This window comes from Hylobates moloch, unplaced genomic scaffold (genome assembly GCF_009828535.3).
Source record: "Hylobates moloch isolate HMO894 unplaced genomic scaffold, HMol_V3 SCAFFOLD_15, whole genome shotgun sequence".
NCBI lineage: Eukaryota > Metazoa > Chordata > Mammalia > Primates > Hylobatidae > Hylobates > Hylobates moloch.
This window is the reverse complement of record NW_026652290.1, coordinates 44,121,072-44,133,604: the sequence shown is the minus strand read 5'-3', so window position 1 is coordinate 44,133,604 and position 12,533 is coordinate 44,121,072. Positions and strand designations below refer to the sequence as shown.

The 12,533-nt window shown below is 36.9% G+C and overlaps 1 protein-coding gene across 8 annotated transcripts in view; it reads right to left on the bottom strand.

Moving 5' to 3' along the window:
* The window catches only part of CRACDL (CRACD like), a 159,580-nt gene that overhangs the window by 77,661 nt on the left and 69,386 nt on the right, over positions 1–12,533 (bottom strand). The window contains exon 2 of one of the 8 annotated variants that reach the window (XM_058428525.1): positions 11,612–11,715. The exons of 4 other annotated variants lie outside the window; for them this stretch is intronic. Coding sequence is in view for 1 of the 4 variants with exons in the window: in XM_058428527.1 (XP_058284510.1) it covers positions 3,192–3,253 (62 nt within the window). In the remaining 3 variants the exon portion in view is untranslated. Of the gene's footprint in view, positions 1–3,191; positions 3,254–11,611; positions 11,716–12,533 lie in introns of those variants that run through there. 3 more of the 8 variants (XM_058428527.1, XM_058428519.1, XM_058428520.1) reach the window with 3 other exon arrangements.

Sequence of the window (12,533 nt, the reverse complement as noted above, 5' to 3'; positions counted from 1 at the left end):
ATTTTATGTGAAGTGGTACAAGATTAACTCCAAAGAGACAGTGACAAGTTCGAAATTAATACTGTGATCTCTAGAGCAAACACTAAAAAATTTAATGCAAGGAAGTTTTGCTAAAACGCTAAAATAAAATTTATAATGGAACACCCAAAAATTCAATTAACCCCAAAGAAGGCAGAACAGGAAGAACAGAGGAACAAAAACAAATCCAAGCCAGCGCAGTGGCTCACACCAGTAATCCTAGCACTTTGGGAGTCCGAGGCGGGTGGATCATGAGGTCAGGAGTTTGAGACCAGTCTGGCCAACATGGTGAAACCCCGTCTCTACTAAAAATACAAAAATTAGCTGGGCGTGGTGGTGGGTGCCTGTAGTCCCAGTTACTCGGAGGCTGAGGTGGGAGAATTGCTTGAACCCGGAGGCAGAGGTTGCAGTGAGCCAAGATCATGCCATTGCACTCCAGCCTGGCGACAGAGTGAGACTGTCTCAAAAAAAAAAAAAAAAAAGAAAAGAAAACCAGATGGGATACATTAAAAAGTGGAAAAATGATAAATATTAAATAAAAAATATATAAAGCTTCTAAAAAATCATCAAAACCTATCTACTTGACCTTGGGATAAGCAAAGATGTCTTACACATGCCTAAAAAAGCCATAAAAGAAAAAATTTATAGTTTGCACTTCATCAAAATGAAATACTTCTGCTCATCAAAAGACAATGTTAGAAAAATGAATAGGTGACTGGTAGAGAGAAAATATTCGTAAAAAATATCTTACAAAAATAAAACCACTTGTATCTAGCATGTATAAAGAATCCCTAGAACCCAATAAATGAAATGCAAACAATCCCCTGCCTTAAACTTGGGCAAATGATTTGAAATATACGCAAATAGCCAATAATGAAATGTCACATGAAAAAGAATATAATTAAGGAAACATCAGACAAACCCAAATGAGAGACATTCTGTAAAATAACTCTCTAGTACTATTAAAAACATGTCAAGGACAGGAGGAAGGCCAAGAAACTATTTCAGAATAGAAGCAATATATGATCCAGGACTGCAGAATGAGGAAGTGCTATAAAAGCCATTACTGGGACAAATGACAAAAGTTACATATGGACTGTGGATTACATAATAACATCACATCAATTTAAAATGTGCTGATTTTGATTATTGTAACTATGATTATTAAAAAGAATGTTCTTGGCTGGGCGCGGCGGCTCACACCTGTAATCCCAACACTTTGGGAGGCCAAGGCAGGTGGATCACGACTTCAAGACCAGCTGGCCAACATGGTGAAACCCCATCTCTACTAAAAGTACAAAAATTAGCTGGGCATAGTGGCGCATTCCTGTAATCCCAGCTACTTGGGAGGCTGAGGCAAGAGAATTGCTTGAACTGGGACTTGGGAGGCAGAAGTTAGGGTGAGCCGAGATCACGCCACTGCACTCCAGCCTGGGCTACAGAGCAAGACTCCATCTCAAAAAAAAAAAAAAAAAAAAGGTTCTTGTTCTTTGGAAGTAAATAATATGTGATTTTTTGAGCTCACTAAAAGCCCAAAAAATGTTACAAACATATAGATACATATGTTCTTTATATAAACATATAAAGAAATAAGGATATATCATGAGGCAAAATGTGAAAAATTGGTAAATCTGACTAAAAATTATATGATAAATTCCTTCACTATGTAACTTTTCTGTAAATTTGGTATTATATCAAATAAAAAGTTATACAAAAATTATCCAAAAAAAAGAAGCAGTAATTTCAGAATGGTAGTGTGAAGAATTTGGTGAAAAGTCTGACTCATACACAGGGAAAAAAGCAGGCAATAACTGCCTTTAAGAGGGCATAGGTGTTGAACTCCTCAGACAAAACCTTCAAAGCAGCTATTATAGATATGCTCAAAGAAATAAAGGAAGACATGCTTAAAGAGTTAAAAGAAGGGATGATTACAGCTTATCAAATTGAGATTATTAAAATAGAGGTAGAAACTATAAAAATAAGCAAACCGAAAATTCTTGAGTTGAAAAGTACAATAAGTGAAATGAAAAAATTCACTGAAGAGGCTCAACAGGAGATTTGAGTTGGCACAATAAAAAAATCAGCAAATTTAAAAATAGATCAATAGAGATTACACAATTTGAAGGAAAAAAATGAACAGAGACTCAGAAAAATTCAAAACATCATTAACTATACAAATATTCAGAATGGGAGTCCCAAAGGAGAGGACAGAGAAAAATGTAGAAAATGACTCTCTGAAATAATAGCCAAAAACTTTCTAAATTTGAGGAAAAACAGTAATCTACATATCCAAGTAGCTCAAAAATCTTCAAGTAAGATAAACACAGAGAACTGCTCCCAGACACAGAGCGAAAATGTGAAAGCTAAAGACAAGGAGAAAAACTTGAAAGCAGCAAGGGAAAAAAGAGTTATATAGATGAAAATCATCATAAAATTTACAGCTAATTTCTCATCAGAAACATTGGAGGCCAGAAAGCAGTAGGGTGACATATTCAAAGTACCAAAAGAAAAAAAATTTCAACCAAGAATTCTGTATCCAACAAAGCTGTCTTTCAAAAACGAAGATGAACTAGAGATATTCAAGATAAACAAAAACTGAGATGATTTCTTGCTAGCAGACCTGTCTTACAATAAATATTAAAGGAAGTTCTTCTGGCCAAAAGCAACACCAAGCAGTAACTTGAATTGACACAAAAAATCAGAGGCATCAATAAAGGTAATTTTGTAGGAAATTATAAAAGACAGTATAATTGAATATTTCTTCTTATTTTTTTCTTACAGCTGATTCAAAAAGCAATGGCATAAAATGGTATTAAAATTGCGTTGTTGGGACTATAACATATAGCAATGTAGTATATTTGACAATAACAACAAAAAGGAGGAGGGTAGAAATGAAATTTTTGTAAATTTTTAAAACTTCACATTCTCCTGATGCCTCAACATCCTCACAAACAGGTTGTGAGCATCATGCCCAGGCAACCAGGTGTACCAGTGTGAGAAGGCTGGTCCCTGCAACAAGTTCCCCTTCTTGTCCCCTGACTATGACCTAGTGACATTCAACATGCAACTGAACCAGTAAGATCTTCTCATGATTCTTTTATTAGGGGTCATGATACCCTGACCCCTAATAAAAGCACTTGCCCAGGGATCCACACTGTTACTTATCTCCCCACCTGCTCTGTTGAGTCTGCTCCCTAGGAGCTCCTCCAGTATGATCCCATGCATGGTGTGGCATGCCATGACTCCTTCTCTAGGACCTGCAAGTATAATAAATCCTTTAATGGCATCTGTCTCTCCAGGTGCAATTTCCAGAGTCATGTTGGAATCATCCTTAAACGCCCTAAAAGGGGAACTTATTACCCCATTTATAACACAACTACATTGGAGTAAGAAAATGATATCAGATGGTAACATGATCCACAGGAAAAAAGAAAGAAAAACAAAAATGGTAAAGGGTCAATATATTTTGTACAGACTCTATGAATATATTTTTGTTCTCTCTTCTATTAGTTTCTTTAAAATACAGAAAATGATATAAAAATGTAATTATTGGGTCTATGACAAACATAGATGTAATATGTACAACAATAATAGTACAACGAATAGAGCAGGGACTAAAACTACTAAGGAGTAATGTTTCTATATCTTACTGGAACAAAATTAGTATAAATCTTAAATTGATTCTGATATATTAAGATGTATATTATAAGGCCTAGATCAGCTACTAAAAAATAACAGAAGAAAATAGAATTAAAAATCAATAAGAAATTAAAATGTATGACTGACAATATAAACTTAAAGGGAAGTAGTAAAGAAGTCAGAGAAGAACAAAGTACTCTGATATAAATAGAAAACAAAAAGCAAAATGGAATTTGTACATTTAACCATACGAATGACATAAAATGCAAATGGTTTAAACAATCAATACCACATAGAACAAATAAGCAGAGAATCAACAGTGATATAAGAGACTTGAACAACCCTATAGAATAACTAGACCAAAGATGTGTGTATGTATGTATGTGTGTGTGTGTGTATATATATGCATATCTGTCTATCTTATCTACCTATGGAACACTAACAACGATACCATATGCTCAGCCATAAAACAAGACAAAATATATTTAAAAGAATTTAGTTCATACAAAATATATTCTCCAACCACAACAGAATTAAATTAGAAATCAAAAACAGAAAGAATTTTGGGAAGTTCATAAATGAGTGGAAATTATGCAATGAACTCCTAAATAATAAATGAGTCAAAGAATAAATTACATGAAAAATTATAAGGTCCTTTGAGATGAATAAAAACAAAACCACAACATACCAAAACATATGTGATGCAGATAAAACACTGCTTGGAGAAAAGTTGTGCTTATAAACACCTATATAAAAAAGAAGAAAAGGCCGGGTGCAGTGGCTCCTGCCTGTAATCCCAACACTGCTGAGGCTGGTGAATCACATGAGGCCAGGAATTCGAGACCAGTCTGGCCAACGTGGTAAAACATCTCCACCAAAAACACAAAAATTAGCTGGGTGTGGTGGCCCATTCCTGTAATCCCAGCCACTTGGAAGGCTGAGGCATGATAATCTCTTGAACCTGGGAGGTGGAAGTTGCAGTGAGCCCAGATTGCACCACTGCACTCCAGCCTGGGTGACAGAGTGAGACTCTGTCTCAAAAAAAAAAAAAAAGGAAGAAGAAGAAGAAGAAGAAAAATCTCAAAACGCTATCATAACTTTCCACTATATAAAACTAGAAAAAGAAGGGCAATCTAAACTGAAAACAAGCAGAAGAAAGGACAAAATAAATATTGAGCAAAAAGTAATGAAATAGAAAATAGAAAAACATTTTAAATAATCAATGTAACAAAAAGTTGGTTATTTGAGAAAATCAATAAAATGAACAGACCTATCGCTCTACTGACAGAGAGTAAAAGAGAGAAGATTCAAATTGCTAAAACCAATAATAAGAAAGCATCACTACCAACCTTACAGAAATAAAAAGGATGTATTTTAAGGGAATATTATGTATTACTGTATGCCAAAAATTAGACAACCTAGATGAAATAGACAAATTCCTAGAAAGACACAAACTACTGAATCTAAGTCAATAATAAAAAGAAAGTTTTAATAGACTTATAATAAGAAAAGAGATTAGTAATTGTAAAACTTTCCACAAAGAAGAATCCAGCTCCAAACGTCTTCACTGGTAAATTCTATCAAACACTTAAAGAATTAACAGAAACCTTTCCCTTCACAAACACCTCTCAAAAATATAAGAACAGGTGACACTTTCCAGCTCATTGTGGAGCCAGTATTACCCTAATACCAAACCCAAAGACATCACAATAAAAGAAAATTATAGACCAATGTCTCTTATGCATATAAACACAAAAATTCTCAACACAATACTAGCAAGCTAAATCCAGTAAGATATAAACATGAGTTTTATCTCATGAATACAGGTTGGTTTAACATATGAAAACGAATTAATGCAAAAGCCATATTAATAAAATAAAGGACAAAAATCACATGACCACTTTAATGGAGGTATAAAAAATAAAGATGCAAAACTCCTCAACAGAATACTGGCAAAAACAACCCAGCAACATATTAAAGAGATTATACAGCATGACCAAGTAGGATTTATTGAAGAATGCAAGGTTGGTTCAACATACATATGAAAAATCAATGCAATAAACCATATTAACGGAAAACTGACAACTATTACATTATTATCTCAGTAGATACAGAAAAAGCACTTGACAAAATCCAACATCTCTTCATGATACAAACACTCAAACAAACTAGGAATTGACAAAAGCTTCCTCAGCATGACAAAGGGCATCTATAAAAAACCTACAGCTTACATCATACTCAGCTGAGAAAGACGGGATGCTTTTTCCCCGGAGATAAGAAAAAAGACAAGGACATCTACTGTCAAACTGATAATCAACTTTCTACTGGAGATTCTTGACAGGGCAAGCAGTTAAGAGAAAGAATAAAAAGCATTGAGATTGGAAGGGAAGAAATTAAACTATTTATATTTGTAGATGACATGATCATGTACATAGACATCGTTGAGGGATCCATTAAAACACTATTATAACTAAAGTTTGCAAGGTTTCAGGATTTAAGACCAATACAAAAATAAAACCAATTGTATTTCTACATACTAGCAATGAACAATCCACAGATAAAATTAAGAAAACAAACAATTGCATTTAAAATGCTATCCAAAAGAATAAAAAAGGAGTAAGTTTAACCAAGGAGGAAGAACACTTGCACACTGAAAATAACAACAATGTTGAAAACAACTAAAGAAGACATAAGTACATGGAAAGATATCCTGTGTTCATAAATCAGAACACAATATTATTAAATGGCAGTATTCCCCAAACTGATTTACAGAATCAATGCAACCTTTATCAAAATCTCAGCTGGATTTTGGGCAGAAAGTAACAAGCTGATCTGAAAATTTATGTGGAAATGCAAGGGACCTTGAAAAGTCAAAATAATCTTGAAAAATAACAAAGATAGAGCATTCACACTTTCCATTTTCAAAACTTACTACAAAGCTACAGTAATCAGGACTGCATCATCCTGGCATATTGGTAGACATATAGTTCAACAGAAATGCATACTCTTATTGCCAATTGATTTTCAATGAGGGTGTCAAGACAATTCAATGGAGGGATATCATCTTTTCAACAAACTGGGCTGGAACAAGTAGACATCGACATGCAAGAAATAATGTGTACTCTTACCTCACACTATACATAAAAATTACCCCAAAATGGCTCATAGATCTAAAGGTAAGTGCTAAAACTATAAAGCTCTTAGAGGAAAATGAGAGTAAGCCTGTCATTTTAGGTTAGGCAATAATTACTCAGATGTGACATCAAATGCATCAAAAGAGAAGATAGATAAGTTTGACTTCAACATTGTAAGATTTTAATTCAAAGGACTCTCAAGAAACTGTAAAGACAACAGACTAGGGAAAATATTTGTATAATCATCTATCCGATAAAGGACTGGTATGCAGAACATAAAAAGAATTCTTATAACTCAATAATAAAAAGAAACCCCATTTAAAAACAGACAAAGGATTTGAACATAACTTGCACAAAGAAGGCAAACTTACACAAAGAAGGCATAAAGAAGGCAAATGAATGGCTAATAAGTGCATGAAAAGATGCTCAACACTCTTAGTCACTAGAAAACTGTAAATCAAAACCACAGTGATGTCTCATGCCTGTAATCCCAGCACTTTGGGAGGCCAAGGCAGATGGATCACTTGAGGTCAGGGGTAGGAGACCAGGCTGGCCAACATGGTGAAACCCCATCTCTACTAAAAATACAAAAATTAGCTGGGCGTGGTGGTGCATACTTGTAATCCCAGCTACTTGGGAGGCTTAGGAAGGAGAATCGCTTGAACCTGGGAGGTGGAGGTTGCAGTGAGCTGAGATCATGCCACTGCACTCCAGCCTGGGTGACAGAGCAGGACTCTGTCTCAAAAACAACAACAACAACGACAACAACAAAACCACAGTGAGTTACTACTTCATACTCACTAGAATGACTATAATAAAAGAGATAGATAAAAACAAGTGTTGCAAGGATGTGAGGAAATTGGAACCTTCATTCATTGCTGGTAGAAATGTAAAATGTAGCAGGTACTTTGGAAAAGCTTGGCAGTTCCTCAAAATGTGAAACATAAAATTACCATTCAGCCCAGCAATTACATTCCTAGATATCTACCTCAGGGAAATAAAAACATATGTCCATGGAAGATTCTGAGAAAACGTTAGTGTAGAAAGCACCAGGAATCTGTTTCTCCACTGTTTCTGCTAGTGCAATTGCACTAGCAGAATCTGTCTGATGTAACTATTTTGAAACTCTGGAGTCAACTGAAGGCTTGCAACTTCCAAGGGAAGGATTGGAGGGTACATTGTGGTTAATTTCTGTCCATTTCTGCTCTTAGCACAGTAGCATCCACCCATCCCCCCACTTCTCCACACATGTGTTCCAGGAGCAGCTGGTACACAGCTTGCAGAAGCCAGAGTGAGCAAAAAGGACCCTGTCCTCCAAACACTGGGGATCTGTCCTCTGGTTGTTGCTTCTGATAACAGAGGTGCAGACAAAGAGGTGGCAGCCATTGTTGTTGCACCTCTCCCCATTGTTGCAAGACTCCCTCCAGCCCCAGGTGACTCCCTGCAGATTTAATGGGCTGGTACCCTTTTTCTTCCTTCTCATTCTGGGAGCCAGATATCAAAGACTAGGCCACTCAAAAGCAATTACATATGAGGGGAAATTAGAAAGTCACCACGCATGCCTGCAGAAAGGCTCAGTCTCAGGAAAGATCTGGGAAGGCCTTAAGTTTACACTTCAGGCTGATCATCAGCACTAAGACTGCCTGCAACAATTAAAACAAACAAACAAAACCCAATAATCCAAACCAGCAAACCCTGGGAAAAGGAGAGAAGCTAATTTCCAGAGTTACCACACTATTAGACTCAAACATCCAGTTTTCCACAACAAAAAATCACAACGCATACAAAGGAAAAGGAAAGTATGGACCATCAAAGGAAAAAAACCAACAGAAATGATCTCCAAAAGACACCTGACGATGGATCTACTAGACAAAGACTTTAAAACAACTATCTTAAAGATGTTCACCAAACTAAAGGAAGATGTGGAGAAAATCAAGAAAATGATGTCTGAACAAAATTGAAATATCACTAAAGAGATTTTAAAATCTTGAAACCAGAAAGAAATCTGGGAGGTGAAAAGAACAATAACTGAAATGAAAAATTCACTAGAGAAATTCAAAGACAGATTTGAGCAGGCAGAAGAAGAATCTGCAAACTTGGAGATATAAAAATGGAAATTATCAAGTCTAAGGAACAGAAAAAAAGATTTGAAGAAAAGTGAACAGAAAATAAGGGATCTGCGAGACACCATGAAGTGGACCAACATACACATTGTAAGAGTTCCAGAAAGAGAAGAGAGAGAGAAATAGGAATGAAAAATATCTGAGAAAATAATGGCTGTAAACTTTCCAAATTTGATGAAATATACATTATATATTTATACATTTTTTAATGGTTATACATACACATATCTATATATACATTTTACATTTATACACTTATTCATTTATGTGTTTATACATACACACACATATGTTTATACATACACACACATATGTTTATGTGTGTGTATGTATAAAACATCCATTTAGCTCAATGAAATCCAAGTAGGATGAACTTAAGCCCACACCAAGACACATTATAATCAAACTGTTGAAAGCCAAAGACAGAAAATCTTGAAAGCAGCAAGAGAGATGTGACTTGTGACATACAACAGATCTGCAATAAGATTATCAGTAGATTTTTCATCAGAAACTTTGGAAGCCAGAAGGTAGTAGGCTGCTATGTTCAAAGTGTGAAAAGAAAAAAATGTCAAGCATGAGTCCTATATCTGGCAAAAGTATCCTTGAAAAGTGAGGGAGAAATTAAGACATTCCCAAATAAATAAAAGCTGAGGGAGTCTGTTACTACTAGAGCTGTCCTGCAAGAAATGCTAAAGAGAGTCCTGCAGGTTGAAATGAAAGGACACTAGATATTAACTTGAAGGCATATAAAGAAATAAAGATCTCAATAAAAGTAAATACATGGGAATTATAAAAGCTACTATTATTGTAAAAATGGTTTGTAACTCCATTGTTTTGTATTTTACGTGATTTAAGAGACTAGCACTTTTTTAAAAAAAGAGGTACAGGCTTTTAAAACCAACTTATGATGGTTCAACTTATGATTTTTGACTTTACAATGGTGCAAAAGTAATACCCAGTCAATAGAAACCATCCATCTCATGCAATGCTGGGCAGTGGCACCAAGTCTCCAGTCAGCTGTACATTTTCAACTTAACGACATTTTCAACTTATGATGGGTATATCAGGACATAACCCCATCGTAGGTCAAGAAGCATCTGGAATTATTAGTCTCAAAACTAGATTCCACCTATATGAGGTACTCAGAGTAGTCAAAACCATAGCATCAGAAAGTAAAATGGTGGCTGCCAGGGGCTGAGGTAGAAGGGATTAGGAAGTTACTTTTTAATGCGTATAGTGTTTCCATTTTGCAAGACCCCAAAAAGAGTTCTGGGGGGTGGACAGTGATGATGACTGCACAACAATCTGAATGCACTTAATACCACTTAAAATGATTAAGATGGTAAATTTTATGTTATGTGTATTTTACAACTAAAAAATGAAAAAACATGCACAAAAAAACCTGTACACCAATGTTCATAGCAGCATTATTTATATAATAATCAAAAAGTAGAAATAACCCAAATATCCATCTCTGGATAGATAGAATAAAAAACATGTTACATATATGTAATGAAATATTATCCATCAAGAAAAAGGAATAAAGTAATGATATATGCTACAATCTGGATGAATCTTGAACACATTAACCTAAGTGAAAGAAGGCAGCTGCAAAAGGCCACACACTGCATGATTCCACTTACACGAAATGTCCAGACTAGGCAAATCCACAGAGACACAGAGTAGATTAGTGGTTGCAAAGAGGTGGGGAGAGGGATGCTGGGGAAACGCAGGTAGAATGGGAGTGACTGCTAATGGGCACAGGGTTTCTTTCTGGGGAGATGGAAATGTTCTAAAATTAGATTGTGTTCCTTGGTGCACAACTCTTTAACAAAAACCCATTGATGGTACACTTTTTTTTTTTTTTGGAGACAGAGTCTCGCTCCATCACCCAGGTTGGAGTGCAGTGGCACGATCTCGGCTCACTGCAACCTCCGCCTCCTAGGTTCAAGCAATTCTCCTGCCCTAGCCTCCGGGGTAGCTGGGACTACAGGCAGCCACCACCATGCCTGGCTAATTTTTGCATTTTTAGTAGAGACGGGGTTTCGCCATGCTGGCCAAGCTGGTTTTGAACTCCTGACCTCAGGTGATCCACCTGCCTCGGCCTCCCAAAGTGCTGGGATTACAGGCATGAACCACTGCGCCTGGCCTGATTATACATTTTAAACAGGTAAACTTTATGATACGTAAATGATATGTCATCAAAGCTGCGGAAAAAGGATGAAATAAAGACATTTTCAGAAAAGAAAAGTTGATACAATTTGTTTCCAGCAAACTCACACTGAAACGACTGTTACAGGAAGAGGGATGCAATCTCGTGGAGAAGACTGGAGATGCAGGCAGGAATAGGGGAAAACACAAACGTGGATAGCTACAAACGTCAACAAGAGGAGGAGGTGGGCTAGACTCCAACCCAAGCCCTGTGCACACTGGCAGAATGAGTGCCTCAGCCCTGCTCTCCCTCCACCAATAGCACTCCCTTTCCTTCCAGCTCAGGGCCTTTGCAGATGTTGTTCCCTCTGCTTGAACTTGATGTTCCCTGCCTTCACATTCCACTTCGGTCTTACTCCTACTCATCCTTCAGATTTCAGCTTTCATTCCACTTCCGCAGGAAGACCAATCTGTCCCTTCAGGATGTGTCAAGACCTCCCGCGACACACTGTGGGAGACCGTGGGCCTTTTGTTCACAAAACTTACCCGTTTTACAGGTATACATGTTTGTGTGATTCTTTGATCCATTTCCCCTCTACAGATTCAGGCCTTGTTACATTCCCCATACATTTAATCAATTTTTCCCTTTCCTGGGGAAAAAGATGAAAATAAATTATGACTTAACTATTGTTCTCTAGTGAGTCACGCCAAGATCTGCCTGTACCTTTTTTTAGAAAAATAAGTTTCACATAACTGAAGCAAATGGAATGTGAAATGCTTGCAAAGTTCCTGTGAGAAATCTCTGTTCAAATGTTGTGCCAGCTTGCTGCTTAATGGTATTATTATCCTCAAAAGCAGAGGGACTTGACAGCTGTACCCACACCAAAGAGGCGTCAAGACCGGACCTCACTGCAGCCAACCCTTTCTCCCTGAAGGTGTCAGAGGACTTTCTGTTTTTCTTTTTTTTTTTTTTTTTTTTTGAGACAGTTTCGCTCTTGTTGCCCAGGCTAGAGTGCAATGGCGCAATCTCAGCTCACTACAACCTATGTCTCCTGGGTTCAAGTGATTCTCCTGCCTCAGCCTCCCGGGCAGCTGGGATTACAGGTGCCCACCACCGACCTCAGGTGATCCACTCACCTCTGCCTCCCACCTCCTGCTCTTTGAAACTGTCATCCACTTGTGTGCAAAGCCTTCTCTGTCCACTTGTCAGAAAGGATAGCGAGGACAGAGAGACAGATCTGCTCTGACATATAAGAGAAAAGCAAGCAAAGAAATCTCATAATCAAAGGGCTGAAACCAGAGAATATTCAGATGCTAAATGACAGAGCTCTAGGTAAAGCAAGAAGGGTGAGTAAAGGAATTTGGCTGGTCAGATTTGAAGTGTCTTATTGCCCTGTAGTTAATGTTTGTCTGCCGTTTAAAAACTAAAGTAAGGCTTGGCCTAGAGAAAGTCCCTTTCTTGCTAAGT